General features: G+C 52.3%; 1 protein-coding gene across 2 annotated transcripts in view; it reads right to left on the reverse strand.

The window, feature by feature from the left end:
* Positions 1-15,936, reverse strand: part of Ece1 (endothelin converting enzyme 1) — a 101,651-nt gene that overhangs the window by 34,467 nt on the left and 51,248 nt on the right. For both annotated transcript variants that reach the window (XM_038332337.2, XM_038332336.2), the window contains exons 3-4: positions 12,911-13,052; positions 7,290-7,502 (exon numbers count right to left, since the gene is read on the reverse strand). In XM_038332337.2, the coding sequence (XP_038188265.1) occupies positions 7,290-7,502; positions 12,911-13,052 (355 nt within the window). The remainder of the gene's footprint in view (positions 1-7,289; positions 7,503-12,910; positions 13,053-15,936) is intronic.

The raw sequence follows: 15,936 nt of genomic DNA on the forward strand, positions 1-15,936 counted from the left end.
CAGCAGCTGCATCTCTCCAGAGAGTCCCATTACCCATCCTCACCAGAAATGGATCAGTAGTCCCCAAGGGAGTGATGGGACAAAGCCTCTATTAGAGGGAGAGTGGAAACAGGAGAGCCAGTGTCTCAGGCTAGACAGGCAAAGCAGGGATGGGAAGGGGGAGTGTCCCACACCCTAGGGTCTCATCTCCATGGCAACACTCCCACCAGCTCAGCTCTTAGAAGGGAAAGCAGGGAGCACCAGGTGCTGGCTAGGCCCCAGAAGCTTTCCCTCACCATCCATACCTGGCTCTGGCCATGACCCTAAGAGGTCAGGGCCAGCATCAGAGGCAGAAGCTGTGCTCAGAAATAAGCCTGGCATCTGCTTTCCCAGGGGCCCCAAGGCCACAGAGATAAGAGACCTAAAGACAGGCTCCCCAGGGACAGCCTGGCTGTGCTCATCACAGTGTGTTCTGAGTTCCAGCTGGAGGCCACTGACCCGACACCCCTCCACCCCCACCCCAGCATCTGGAGGGAGAGAGAACACTTGCTTCACAAACAGCCATCCTTTCACCTTTCCTGCGAGGCTTCCCTGACCAAGTTTGGTTTCTGTGGCCATGCTCCTGGCTCCCACAGCTAATCCCTCAGTTCCCAGGATTGGCAGAGGCTGGGCTGGGTGTAATGGATGCATGGGCAGGGAGCCAGGCACCAAGCAGTGGCGAGAGCATTTAACTACGTACTGGGATAGGGGCTACGTCTAGCCTGCTTCTGCCTCATGTCCTGTATCTCAGTCATCTTTGTGTCCCTAGGACCTGGCACACAGTAGGCCCTCAGTCACACGTGTTACAAGGGCAGAGTTCAGTTCATGGAGAATAAGGCTGAACATCCTATCAGGAAGAGCAGGGCGGTAAGGCTCTCTAGCAGGCCCGAGCATGGCAAACACGGCACTATGGCCCTGGCAGGTCTTGCCCCCTTCCCTTGCTGAACTATTAGATTGCACTCCTAAAGTTAGCCCCCAAGGTCCATTCCCTTATTTGGCTGCTGACTCCTTCCTGCAGACTAAACACCAAGGTCCAACTATCAAACTTCATTATTTGGCTACACTGGCTGACCTGTCTGATTAGGACTTTCCAACTCTCTCTAGCAGAGACTTCCCCTTTTCTCCTTAAGAGAAAAGTCACTCCTACAAAAACCAAAACAAACAAAAACCACCTGCTGCTGCTCCTTGCTGCCTGCCTTTGTCTGATCCAGAGGCAACCCCCTACTCCTGGGTAATAAATCTCCTTTCTGCTGAGAAACTGCTGTCTGGATATGCCCTGTACTGACTCCAAGGGGCCCCCCATCCCCTACAATAAGGCCAGTGACAGGCTGAGATCTATCAAAAGAGGAAGGTAAGCAGGATGTGTGGGCACAATGGGGGATGGGCATTCATATCTCTGCCCGCTGTATCTCACCTGTGCGCCCATGAAAACCTGAATGATGCAGAAGTTCAGGGGCAGCCTGAGGCTCAGCAGCCTCCTCTTCTCCTCACTCCTCATTCGGGAGCAGCTACCACCTTGCAAGCTCAAGTTAGCCATATCGAGCTGGGGGATTGGCTTGGTTGGTAAAGTGTGCTATGCAAGCAGGAGAACCTGGGTTCAGAGCCCCAGAACCCATGTAAGAGCTGGGTATAGCAGCACACACTTGTAACCCCAAGGCTGGAGGGTGGGGATGGGGACACAGAGACCCAGGTGGATTCCTAGAGCTCATGGGTCAGTCAACCTAGCTGAATCAGTGAGAGGATCCCGTCAAAAAAACAAAATAAAAAACCTGTAAAGAGCAATGGAGGAAAACACCTGCCCTTGCCCTCTGGCCTCCAAATGCAGACACACACACACACACACACACACACACACACACTCACACACACACACACTCACACACACCTGTGAGAGGACACAAATGATGGCTGCATGAGAGGTACTTCCCTAGACCAGGTAACAAAGGTAGGTCTTGGCCAGAGGGTGGCAGAGGCGGGGTGGGAAGCTCTTGGGACGTCAAAGGAAAGATTGAGCAGTGGGCTCGACTTCTTCGGCAGGAGAAATCTGGGAGAAAAGGAGACCTCCAGGGCTCCAGTGGGGTGGAAATCATTCGGCAGCATTGGGCCAGACAACAGAGTTTCCAATTGCCTAGGTACTTCCTTCCAGGGACCCCATGTTCCAGAAACTTCCACAGTCACTTCCCCAAAGTCCCAGAGAGGAAAGACAGCACACTGTTTAATTGGCCCTCTCTTTCCTCTGGGAGTTTTTCTTGGATCCCTTTCTCATATCAGCACTGGGCTTAGGAAGCAAACGCCCAGGCAGCCAGGCAGGCAGGGGGTCAAGATGGGCTGCAGGAACAGGGTGCCTGCGAATTCCACGGTCTCCCTGGCAGTCATGGCATTGTCTGGGCAGAAGCATGTGGGGCCTGGAGTCTCCATCAGGGCAAGGCCTGTGTTTGTTTTAGATAACACCATAGACTCAGTTCAGACAGCTCCAGGCCTCAAGAGCTCCATACTAGAGGGGAGAAGAGGGACTGATAAAGAGGAGGCCAGCTCTTTGTGACAATACCATGGGTATTTCCTGGTGCCGAGTGCAGGCAGGGTCAGGCCTGTGTCTCATCACCACACGACACAGAGGGATGGATGTGGTGTTATCAGCCAAAGGGAAGGAAAAGGAGGCCAGGAAGGTGAAGGAGCCTGCCAACAAAGGCTAATCCATTAATGAGCCTCCTGGAATTTGAACCCAGGCATTCTTAAGCCTCCCTGAGAAAGCAGACTGCCTTTTTGCACGTGGGTGTGGCCATGTGTGCAACTAGTCATAACACTTCCCACAAGTGGCTCTTACTTGGATCACACCCAATCTAGAGCCAAATAACTGGGAACTCGTCCTATGTCACCTAAGTGGCTGAGGCCAGGACGGGCGCCCCAGTCTTTCTGTTTGCTTGTCTCTTCTTGCCAGTCAGTATGCTGAAAAATCAGGCCAGAAGACAGACCATCCACCGTCCCCGCTCCGCCCCTGAGAAGTCCTACACCCACCTCTCTGCCTGAATCATCAAATCCACCAAAACCATTCCACAATGAAAGTCCGCCAACTGCTGCAGACACTACACCAGGGGAAGCCTTTGCACGGCAAACAGAGGACAGGAAGAGGAAACCGAGTGAGACAGTAAGCACTGGGAAAACATAACCAAAATGAAAACGAGATGATAGAATCAACATGCACTCATCATGAGACTGGAATGTTCTGTGCTCTCGGAGTGGCTGGTATCAGGGATATAGGAAAGGAAGGGAGATAATTATCTCCCTCCTACCCCCGCCCATTCACGCCCCCCCAGCCCTGGGGGGACCCAGGGGCTTGTGCATGCCAGGCCAGCACTCTTCCCCCTGAGCTGCCTCCCTAGTCTCGACAGCCGATTGTTCCTTACGGCGTCTGTGCTGCTTCAATCGTCACAACAAGTCTGTGATAAATATTTTAAGTATCTATCCTTGTTTTGCTTTTGAGTCTGGGTCTCATAACCCAGGCTGACCTTGAACTCAATAGATAGCAAAGGATGGCTCTGAACTCCTGATCTTCCCACCTCTGCCTCCAGAATGCCAGGATTAGAGGAATGCACCACCATGCCCAGCTTTATGTTCTCATCTTATAAGATGTTGTCAGACTGAAAGGTACAGCCGTCAGTGTGGTTCAGGCCCCAGGAGGCCCTTTGATAGAAGACATAACAGGCAAAGAGGCTTAAGAGAGTTTAGAAGGGCTTAGGAGATGGCTCAGTGTCCTAGAAACATGAGGATCTAAGTCTGGAATGCCAGCACCCACGTAGAAGCTGGGTGTGGCAGCAAAGGCCTGTCACCCCAAAGCTGAGAGATGGAGACAGGTCAATTCTAGGCATCGCTGGTCAACCAGTCTAGCACTTCAGGAAGAGACCCTGTTTCAAAAACGTAAGGTAGAGGAGTAACTGAGAAAGATATTCAGTCTTGTCATCTGGCCTGCACACAAATGTGCACAGGCAAGCACACATGCTCATGCGTGTGTGCGCGCACACACACACACACACATACACACACACCAAACAAACAAACAAACACAACACTGTACAAGACAGGGAGGGAGCTATCGGTTTGGAGGGTTTGTGGGGCAGGCTGTCTAGATGGTGAAATAATATGAGCTAAACCCAGAGGCACAGCCAAGTCTAAGGGCTGACAGAAGCCAGTCCCAGTAATCCCAGCACTTAGGAAGTGGACACGGAGGCTAAGAAACTGAAATCATCCCTGGCTTCCTAGGGAGTTCAAGGCTAGCATGTGCCAGGGACCCTGAGGGAGGGAGGGAGAAGGGAAGGCATGGCTCCTTCAGAAGACATGGTCTGTTCAAGGCTACATTTCGTGTTCATGCTAACACCGGCGCTGTGGGGCCAGGAGCACAGTCCTCACTTGACACTCCAAATGCCTCACTCTGTCTCCCTAGCTCCCGAGAGCCGGCCCCTGGTTACCCTGGAGGTGCTAAGTACCCCGTGTTCCAGTGCCTGCCAGCTGTTAGCCCTGGCTCCTCCTGAGGCCTGACCCTTTGGCTTAGCGAAGCTGAAACTGGCTGCTCCTTTGGGGGTTCCCAGGTATCTAAGATATAGCTGAAGAGCCACTTGGCTGGGGAAGGTGACCCTAGGACATGTCTTGGGAGTGTGTATGTGTGTGTGGGTTCCTGACCAGTATGACATGGAGGTGTCCTCCATGATATGGGACCCAGGGCTTGCCTGGCCTACAGGGCTTAACCCAACAGCCACTAAGAAAGCATGCCACAGGCCTCACTCCCAAGCAAAACCAGGCCTCTCCATAGTACATGTGATTTAAAGAGAGCCAGGAGTGAGCCAGCACAGACTTTGAGTCTCCACGGCTCTCAGTCCTAACCCCTAGCTCCACCATTTCCTAGGAAACCCATTTTTGTCTCTGAGTGTCATTTGCAACAGTCACAGGCCTGGACCTCTGAGGATGCATCGTGAAAAACCAATTAAAAACTTAGCATCAGGGCTGGAGAGTTGGCTCAGCGGTTAAGAGTATTGCCTGCTCTTCCAAAGGTCCTAAGTTCAATTCCCAGCAACCACATGGTGGCTCACAACCATCTGTAATAAGGTCTGGTGCCCTCTTCTGGCTTGCAGGCATACACACAGATAGAATATTGTATACATAACAAACAAACAAACAAACAAATAAAACAACTTAGCACCTTACAGATACACCCAGGACCACCTTCCCTGGTAACTGGTCCACATCATGCTGAGACACAAGACAGTCTAGGATTTTGCCGTCCTCTGATCCCTCGCCACATCCTTACCAGTGATCTGTGTGAGATTCCACGCTATGGAGGAGTCAAGGACCTGGAGCCCCTCTACAGTCGTGCATATTGCTAGACAGGAGTCTACTTGGAATTCACACAAAGCTATGTTTTGCTGAGCACTTCAGGGGCCATGCAGGCCCCATGTTCCGCCTCTGAACCGCTGCATGAAGGGCAATACTCACAATGGCCTTCCCTGTCTAATGGCACTGAGAGCCATGTTTCAGGGGGTTTGGAACTGTGGCGTAGATTAGAGCCCTGCGTGAGCCACCAGCCTGGTCTGCAGGGAGAGTACCTGGCTTCAGAACTCTACAGTGTGGTCCCAATACCTCCAGGCGCTGCTGTTCCCCAGGTCTTAACTGGTTGTTACTGCGCCGGGCAGATTCCTACCATCGACTGGACCCCAAGGGACAGAATGGATAGAAAGTCACAGCCCAGGACTGGAGGTCACGCCCTGTGAATCCTGATAACTTAGTGGGTAAAGCGATGACCTGAGGGGTCCTGTGACCTGAGGAGCTGCTGGGGATGGTGGGGGAGAGGCTGGGTAGGCAGCTTGGCAACAACAGCTCCGGTCTGAGGCTGGGGGTGGGAAAGAAAGGTAAAGTGTCCTTAACCCACTTGCGTCTGAAGGGCATGGCTGCCTAAAAACCAGCTGTTAAATCGGAATCATTCCCTATCTCCTGAGAGGACTTTCGTCACTTGGAGAGGATCTGTCCTCTTTTAAGCAGCTCCTTCTGTGTCACCTACACCTCAGTACGTTGAAGACAAGCCGCGTGTGGTGGCTCACCCCTGTCATCCCAGCCCTGGGAGGAAAAGACAGGGGGATTGTTTCAAATCCAAGGATGGTCCAGACTATACAGGGAGACCCTGTCTCGAAAATCCAAACAACTGCCAAGACACAGTTAAGTATTCATGAGGCTAAACTGTGTCACTGACAGATGGAGTAATAGATGTTTCACTACCTGGCCCTTCCCCAGTTTTAGGAGCCCCCTCCCCCTCAAGAGGGCAGAGGTCAGCAGACGGAGCTGGAAAGGGTTGCTTGAGGTCAACGCATGGTCTAACACACACTGGGACTCCTGGGAGAGGAGGCAGTGGGAGGGCAGGGTCTTAGATATTAACCAGGAAAAGAGCACCAACAGGACAGACCTGGGGTCTAACCATGGACTCCACAGTCAAAGGGACTTTGGATAGTCAGGTGTCCTTCAAAGCTGATGATCACCAACAACCCAGGTGACTCTTACCTATGGAGTGATGAACTCCGACAATCTGTTAGTACACATTTTTTCTCTGTTTTTTCTTTTTGAGACAGGGTCTCATGCATAAGTCCAGGTTGACTTTATTTCTTTTTATTTTATGTGCATACATGCAGGGATGTTTTCCCTGCATGTATGTCTGTGTGAGGGTATCAGATCTTGGGGGTTACAGACAGGTGTGAACTGCCATTCAGGCACTGGGAATTGAACCTGGGACCTCTGAAAGAACTGTCAGTGCTCTTAACTGCTGAGCATCTCTGCAGCCCCCAGCTTGGCTTTAAATTGAACTTTAGATCTCCCCGCCTCACCTCCCGAGTGCTGGGATTGCAGGCGTGTGCAGATACCACACCAGGTTTCACATGAGATATATGCCCCACCCTCTGGGATGCCACCACTGATCAAAATGTACAGTGTGATCTGGACCATCTCGCCTCCATTCCTTTCATTCACAATACTGCAAACTCAGTCCGTTTCAAAGAGCTCAGAGCTAGTGCCAGCCAGGCGCTACTCTGTGCCTTGAAAGCTTCGGCGAGAAGCTCTGTGTGCCTGCTCAGTGCCAGCGGCCTCACACATGCTCTATAGTGCTGCAAACTGTGCGTGCTACTGATCTCACATCACAGACGAAGAGACTAAAGCTCAGCGTTAACCAGCTCACTCGGGCTCACACGGCGAGGGACATTGCCCCTCTCAGCCCCGTCATTGGTCCCCCTGGTTCTTACCCAAAAGATGCTTGATGATGGCTTGATTGTGTTCCCAGAGGTTGCTGAAGGTCCCCCAGCGTGAATGTCCATCCGGCACGGGGTTGGCCTTGATCCAGCCCCCACAGGCATAGCTGAAGAAGTCTTGGCAGGGGTCTACCGTGGGGTCCATGGAGTTTAGGATGGAGCTGGTCACTGAGACACAGGCCTCACTCAGACATACTTGGGGTGTTCCTGAGGGTCAAGGACAAGAGGCCAATGAGAGGTGAGCAGTGCAGGTAGCCTGGAGCTCAGGGTCCCAGGGGCCATAAGTCTCACCAGGCCCAGACCTAAATGGGCAGCTACTAGATCCCCTACGAGATACAAACTTGGCAGATTTAGCATCTCTTGGCGCTTAGAATAAAACCTCTGTTAGCTGAGTAAACTCCCTTCTGTGGTTTCAAAGAGCTCGGAGCTAAGCCGATTTTCTCTCAGCCATCTCTTCTCCACAAAGACTTCTGATCCTGATGCCAACAAATTCATTTGACTTTTCAATACAATTAACAATGAATGTCTTCCAGGTTCTCTCTCTCTCTGGGCGTGCGTGTGTGTGTGTGTGTGTGTGTGTGTGTGTGTGTGTGTGTGAGAGAGAGAGAGAGAGAGAGAGAGAGAGAATATTATGCAATGTACATGTCATACACACATGTGTGTTCATATACCATACATATACAGACATGTATACATACACACATGCACAAACACACACATGCATGCACACAATTAGGGCAGAGAATGTAGCTCAGTTAGTAAAACCCTGAGTTCAGTCCCCAGTACCACATAAAACAGAACATGGTGGCACAGGACTGTCATCCTAACATTTGGGGGGGGGGGGGTAGAGGCAAGAGGATCAGAAGTTCAAAGTCACCCTCAACTACAAAAAGTTGTGGGAAGCCAGCCTGAGGTGTATGAGACCCTACCTCAAAACAACAAAAAAAAAAAAACAAAAACAAAAAACAAAACAAAATTACTGCGCTATTGGCATCCGAGTTGAATAGAATCTTAAGGGCAGGGAACGGAGCCAGGGCCTTCCTTGCACATGGTAGATAAGTGTTCTACCACTGAGTCACAGCCCACAGAGAGACATTCTGTGGCAGGGGTGACGGTGTCACTTACAGTAATACTCAGATCATCTGAGTCGCACACCCCAGTTCCTGGCCACGAGGAAGACCAGCACTTGAGGGGAAAGGGAACGTGTGCGCGTTTGAAAAGGGCTATTCGCTATTACAGCATAACTTCGTACTGGCCAAATAATACCCATTGTTTCACTCAGCCAACTACAGGAAGTCTAGCCTGACAAGATCTTGGCTGGAAATGCCCAGAAGACAGACACTGAAGGGACCTGGGTTTGAAAACAACGTGAGAAGTTGAGCGGTGTTGGCGCATGCCTTTAATCCCAGCACTCAGGAGGCAGAGGCAGGCGAGACCAGCCTGGTCTACAGAGTGAGGTCCAGGACAGCCAGGGCTACCTAGATCAGCCAAGGCTACACAGAGAAACTGTCTTGAGAAACTGAAACAACAACAACAAAAAAAAACCCCAAACATCCCTGGCCCATCAGGAACTTAACGTCTATCTGACTAATGAATGGTTTGGAGGTCCCCAGCTGGCCAACTGATATTTGGGGTCCTCTCATCTAAGTTCGCTGTTCCTCGGAAACCTTCCCAGGCCGTCTTGTGCTGTGCTCCTTCCTGCCTTGGACACCTGCCGTCCTTCCATGGACTGTGCTACACCGCAGCCACATCCCTTTTGACACGGCAAGGGTATGAACTTGTTCTCACACAGTCTTTGTCCAGCCCCATGCTGTTCAGTGGATGTTTGTGGCATGAATAAATGACCTACTAAATGAAAGTGTTTGAAGACCTGGCCACCTGCTGGAGAGGAGACAAATATTCCTTTCTTTTGGGACACACACAATCAGCCGAGAAGGCAGAAACCAGCTCAGATGTAATTTACTCATCCGACAGCACCTGGCCTCCATGCCATCCAAGGTGCTTTAATTCTTTAAAAACACGTATTCATTGTGTGAGAATGTGTGTAAGCTCACGTGTGAATGTGTGTATGTGTGAGTGTACTGTGAGATTGCATGCCACAGCATGCTCGCGGAGGTCAGAGGATAAGTTCCAGGCACCAGGGCTCTCCTCCGTCTACCATGTAGGCTCTAGGCATTAAACTCAGGTCATCAGGTTGACAGCAAGTGCCTTTACCCACTTAGTTATCTATCTGGCCCTCAAGATGCTTTAAAGTGCTCTGCAGAATAGGGTTAGGGAAACAGGTTAGTCAGTAATCCCAGAACCCTCATACAAATGCCAGGAGTGATGGCACACACTTGCAATCCCAATGCCAGGTGCTGGAGACACGAGCATCCATGGTTTTGTTGGCAAGCTGGCCAAGCATAATAGGTGAGCTCCAGGCTAGTGAGGGTCACTATCATGATGAATGGCGTCCCTAAGGATGACATCCAAGGGTTGCCCGGCCTCTTCAAACACAAGCGCACACGCGCACACACACACCCTCCCACAACCAAAAAACCAACAACAAAACTTCTCAATAAAGAGATGGCTTGGTGGTTAAAGAACACTGGCTCCTCTTCCAAAGGACCTGGGTTCAATTCCCAGCACCCACAAGGCAGCTCACAACTGTCTGTAACTCTGGATTCTAATTTCCAGTATCTGCTTCTGATCTCTGCAGGTACCAAGCATGCATGAGGTGCGCAAACACAAAGACAAAATGCTCAGACAGATAAATAAAATAAATAAAAATTTAAAAGTATTTTTAAAAAATTCCCAGAAAAACCTTGTGTTGGTTTTGTTGCCATTTGGAAACCGGCTCCAAGTCTCTGGAAAGGAGGCTTCCAAAGCAGGGAAATGGGTCAGAATGTCCTCAGGGGCCCAGACACTGCACAGAGGTTAGGCTTCCAGAATCGTCTGAGGAGCTGCTTTGCCTGGCCTGGCTGTTTGCTCAGATGTGGCCAAAGTCAGGGCCTGCTGATGTACGATGAGGTTCTGCCAAGCCCCGAGGTGGCTGCTGCTTTCTCAGGTGCTGCACAGATTTCCTGAGCCTTAGCCCAGTTCTACCTTAAGGCGAGAGGGCCATTCCAACCCAGGTCCAGGCTTGGAGGCAGAGAGAGGAATGGACCGAGGCGGACACTAGACTCCTCCCCAGAACCCCCACCTGGCACAACAGCAGCTGTGTGAGGCCTGGGTACCAAACTTAGGCTGTCAGGCTTGGTAGCAAGCACTCTACCTACTGAGTCATCCTGTCAGCCCCCACCATGCCTCCTATCTAGGAGTTGTCCTTGGGGAGCTCTCTTTGAGTACTGAAGAAACCTGTTGGGGTTCCCAAGGGGAGTCCCAGGGCAGCATACTTGCTGAGGTCCAGCCTGCTTGTCATTTCTGGGCCAAGAGTGAGCAGACAGTTCTGGGCCCACCCTGCCTGGCAGGATGCTCTGAACTGAAGCTGTCTCAGGATGGGGTAGCTGCAGAGAGTGCTCTGATTTTCACACACTCATATACATACCTCCACAGTCACACACACACACACACACACACACACGCATGCACGCACGCACGCACGCACACACATGCGCACACATGCGTACACACACGCACTCTCCTTTATGCACCTTTGTCTACCTAGCCACTCATTTATCCGGCTTCTACACACCTGTGGCTGCAGACACTATGCTGAGCACGGGGCTAGGGGACCAGAAATAAGGACTTGATCAGCACAGTATGATTTCAGCACCTCTGAGCCAGGCACGTTTGGAAAACTAACTCTACAAACCATTAGTGAGTCAGTTAAATAACCAAGCAATTATTTCTGAAGCACCTTATAGATACTTGGGCTAGTCACAGAGTGAGCACTCATGAAATGTTTGAGGAATGAATGAACTAAGGACTAGTGCCCCACACAGGAGGGGCATATGAATGAAGTCCCAGCCCTCTATCTAAGAATCCAAAATGTTTCCTCTCCCATTCCAGGATGGCCACCCTCAATCAACTTTACAGTGGAGGAAGGCTCAATACAGCCACTATAATGGGGTGGGTGACAGTCGGCGGGTGGGACCCCAAAAAAAGCCCTCCTTGGATTTCTCTGACGACAAAAATAGCAGACAGTTGGGGGTGGGAGAATGGAAGACCTTAGACTTGATTTTAATGTGGATCCATTCTTCCCAGATCCTTCAGCGCTAACCTAGCAGGGTTAGAAGGACCCACCATGACGGCAGGGTCAGAGGGACCCACCATGACAGCGGGGTTAGGGGGACCCACCACGACGGCGGGGTCAGAGGAACCCACCATGACAGAGGGGGAAGAGGGACCCATCCTGACAGCAGGGGCAGAGGGACCCATCCTGACGGCGGGGTCAGAAGGACCCATCCTGACGGCGGGGTCAGAGGGACCCACCACGACAGCGGGGGTAGGGGGACCCACCACGATGGCAGGGTCAGGGGGACTCATCATGACAGCGGGGTCAGAGGGACCCACCATGTCGGCGGGGTCAGGGGGACCCATCATGACAGGTCAGTAGGACCCACCACGGTGGGGGTAGGGAGACCCACCACGACGGCGGGGTCAGGGGGATCCACCACGACGATGGGGTCAGGGGGACCCACCATGACAGCGGGGTCAGGGGGACCCACCATGACAGCGGGGTCAGGGGGACCTATCATGACAGGTCAGGAGGAGCCATCATGTGCCCATTCAGTGTGGAGGAGAGTCATGTGTGCACAGAGACACACAAAGGCCCTGGGGAACAAAGGACAGTCTTTCCAAAGAAGCTGCCTGCCCTGGAGTACACTGCGATTACAAAGAGAGGTGGGGCCTTGGCTCTGGATTCCTCTGAAACCTGGAAACTGGTGAGCAAACCCAGGCTCCCCACTCAATTCCCCTGCCCTGCAGCCTTGTCTGAGTTGGTCTCAGTGCCTCCACCACACCTCACAGGGCTCCTGGGAGGAGGAAATAAGTTGCGCGTGTGAGGGGAGGGTCCATGGGAAATACCCGGTAAACAGAAGCCATGACTGTCCTTCTTCTACTGAGACTAGAAATGGCAGGAAGTCACGCCTTGAGCAAAAGCTAAATGAAAAAGTCCTCAGGGACACCAGATACACGTCATCAAAGTCATCCCTCAATCTGGCACTCCCTCGGCCCCATTTAGAGAAGAGAGAAAAAAAAAAAAACACGTAATTTTGGAATGAAGTGGCTTGTTCAGCCTTTAAGTTGCTGGACCAGGGTGTGAACGTACATCCTTTTCATTGTGTGGCCTTGAGGCAGGGTCCACAGTAGCCTAGAAAGACTTTGAACTCACTAAGTGGTCCAGGCTAACCTTGAAATCTTTATCCACCTGCCTCAGCCTACTAGGGTATCGAGATTATAGGCAGGAGCCACCACACCCAAATTTGTCCTTCTGACTTCAAAACCTTTACAGTACCCCTTCCACCCACCTGTCTGCACCCCGAGTCCCTAGGCATCTCTCTCCTTGGCTTTGGAGGCCAATCCCAGCTTGAACAGACACACACACACACACACACACACACACCCCGCCGCCTTGCACCAAGTGACAGGCAGAAAGGATGGTTACGCCTACCACAAATAGCAGATGCACCTACTTGCCCGGTACTGGATACCCAGGGCTGCCAGGCAGGCTACCAGCCCTGCTGCCAGAAGTGCCACCAGCACCACCAGTCGCTTCTCCACCGAGGTCCGAGCTGCCCAGCACCTCTGGCCGCTCCGGGGGCTTCGAAAGTTCACCTGCAAGGAAGGAGGCAAGAGGGGTGGCAAGACTGTGAGCCCCGAGCCCCCCTTCTCCAAGGGGAAGGGGTTCTGCTGCAGGCCCAGGCCCTGGGGAGGCATCAGGCTGCTGGTCTGTCTCAGGGGTGGTCCAGTTCCCACAGAGTCTGCCTTAATCCAGGAACAGAACCACCACCCCGGTCAGTAGCTTAGATTTGTGCTCAGACATCAGAACTAGCAGCTCAGCCCAGGAGGGCTTGTGTTTTCTGTGACACCCGATACCGGTAGATGAAAAAAATCTACAGTGTTCCCATTTCTCCAGTAAGGAGCTCAAAAAAAGAACAGGATGTTTGGACTTGAAGGCATTCAGAGGGCGGCCAGCTGGGCCCTCCTCGGAGCTCCCACATCTACAGAGCCAGAGACGAGCAAGACATGACCGATCACAGCTCCTGCTTCCTACAAGTGGGGACACATTCGGCTTCTCAAGCCTTTCTAATCCTATCAGGGCTGCCTCCCTCGTTGCTTCTCTTTTTACAAAGGAGGAAACTGAGGTTCCCGGTCTCCTGTCACATAGCTGAATGGGCAGGTCTGAGATCTGAAAGTGGTCTGTAGATCCAGAGCCCACCAACGGGTCAGAGACATGGGTCTCAGAAAATGGTCAGGGAAGACAAGACAAGAAATAGCTTCATTTGGGCAGATCTTCTAAAGGGAGAAAAATGTGCCAGGCCCTCATCGTCTGGCTAAACAGGAAAGGAGGCACAATGGGGGGAAGTGGAGGGTGTGGCAGGCCCTTGGGGGCAGGAGACTTGAGGAGGGACATGCCTGCCAACAGCACCCGGGACCCTCAACCCACGCTCTTCTTCACACCCAAAGCCAGCCCGGGGGCGGGGTGAGGGGTGGAGAGGTCTCTTCTGTTCCGAGAGGTACTTCCTGCAAAAGCCAGGAGGGGCAAAGCCAGGAAGAGTCCCCAGAAGGTGGGGCTGTTCAGTGACGTCACCCTGGACAAATAGCTGGGCACCGACTCAAAGGGGAAGAACTGGATTCCTCTGTTTTCATCAACCGCTTACAGCCAAGATGGGAGACAGATAATGAACAGATGGGTGGGCATGGAAGGCTTCCTGGAGGAGGTGGTGTCTGGGTTGGAGTTGGAGATAAGACGGCCGGGGGTGCAAGGCATGGCTCTGAGAAAGAACAGGAACTTCCTCCACAGGACTGGCAAGAGATGTCACTACATCTTTAGGGTGAACAAGGAAGAGGGAGTGATGCTCGCAGGAAACAGAAGAGGAACAACACGAGTCCCTAAGACGTCCCTGGCATGCCAGGGGACCTAGCGATACCTGACTCTGTCTCTGACTCCCCACACCGATGTGCAGGGACTGCCCCAGTGCACACGAGATCTAGGATGGGGCACCTTAGGGAAGGGCATCTTGGTCATCCTGCGGTACCCCCTGGGTGCTAAGAGAGAAAGAGGAACACGGGGACTTCTTATGGAAGAAAAACTGGGATCTAAAACTGAAAAGGGGACACCAAGAACTGGGACACTCTGACCGCCCAGGAGGCGTGCACCCCATGGCAGTGGCCAGCTGGTAGTGGGGTGGCCAGGTGGTGGTGGGGCCGCTTGAAGAGATCCTCTTAGCTTTCTCAAACAGGTTTCTGAGCAGGGTAGTCTCACCTGCTCAGAGACAGCCTGGGGCGTGTGCTCCGTGTGCACAGTACCTTTCGGCCATCTTACATTACTCAGGTTTATCTCAGATTCTGGTACACAGAGAGGCCCCAAGGTCTTCAGTCAGGTGCAGCCTTGCCCCAGGGACACTGACATCAGTGTCCCTTCACCTGGATGTCCTGCTCCAGGACTTGTCCCAACCTTTCTCTTCCATCTCGTAGCCTCTCCTGCCCTACGGTCATGGCTCAGCTGACAGAGCATGAACACAGGGGGACCTTGGTTTAAGACGCCTCCTCTGCTTGGTGCCAACTCTGAGGAGCTGGTGGGACAGACTGTTCAGCTTGGGGAAAAGCAGGGGAACCACCTCGTCAGGACACCAAAGGGCTGTGGTAAGGGGAACGAGGAGAGAGCTAGGTGCAGAGACATCAGGGAGATGAGAGAGGACGGAAGAGATGGCAGATGAAAACAAACGGAGAGCAACTTAGAAACACTTGAGAGCTGACGTTTTTGCACCTGGCACCCATTTGTTCTGTTTTGTTGACTGGTGGGGGAGCTCCCAGGAACAGGTACCAGTGGGAGCTCTAGAGGAGGCACAGCTAGTGGGGGCTTAGGGGACAGATGCGGGAGGGCAAACCAAGAGCCATCTCTCTAGATCATGCAGTCTTGTCCATGAGGCCCTGCCGCCTCCCCTACCAGAAGACAGGAAAGCTGGGACGTCGTTGCTCCGCGTCAAGCTAAGTGTTGAATCTAAACAGATGGCATCCACTGTGAATTAAATTAGAATTAAGTCAGAATTGAATTAAAAAGCCACAGTTCCAAGTAAGACCGGCGAAAGGGATTTGAAAACAGGGCCATTAGCTTTCGTCATGCTTGCCTTTCAAGGATGGGCCAAGCACTTCTAGGTTTCTGGACAAACCTTGTCTCTGAGGGCAGAGGGAATTCAGAGCAGTTCCTGGGGATAAGAGTCACCTGGAAGCTCTGGGTTGGGAGCAGGGGAAGCTGGGTCAATGGTGGTATGGTAGACAGGTCTGGGTGGTTTCAGGGTACCACTCTGTCCCTTTTCTCTGAGCCCCCAATACATGTGCCCGGAAGTGGATTCCATGAGATGAGAAAGAGAACAAGGAACTATGTTAAGTGTTTTCGTGCTTTCTTTCAGAAACGAGGGCATGTCAATCACAGGAGACCACACTACAGCCACCTGGATTAGTGGCAAGCAGCCCAATCCATTTTGGGAGAGGTCAC

The sequence above is a fragment of the Arvicola amphibius genome, chromosome 6 (assembly GCF_903992535.2).
Source record: "Arvicola amphibius chromosome 6, mArvAmp1.2, whole genome shotgun sequence".
NCBI classification, from domain to species: Eukaryota; Metazoa; Chordata; class Mammalia; order Rodentia; family Cricetidae; genus Arvicola; species Arvicola amphibius.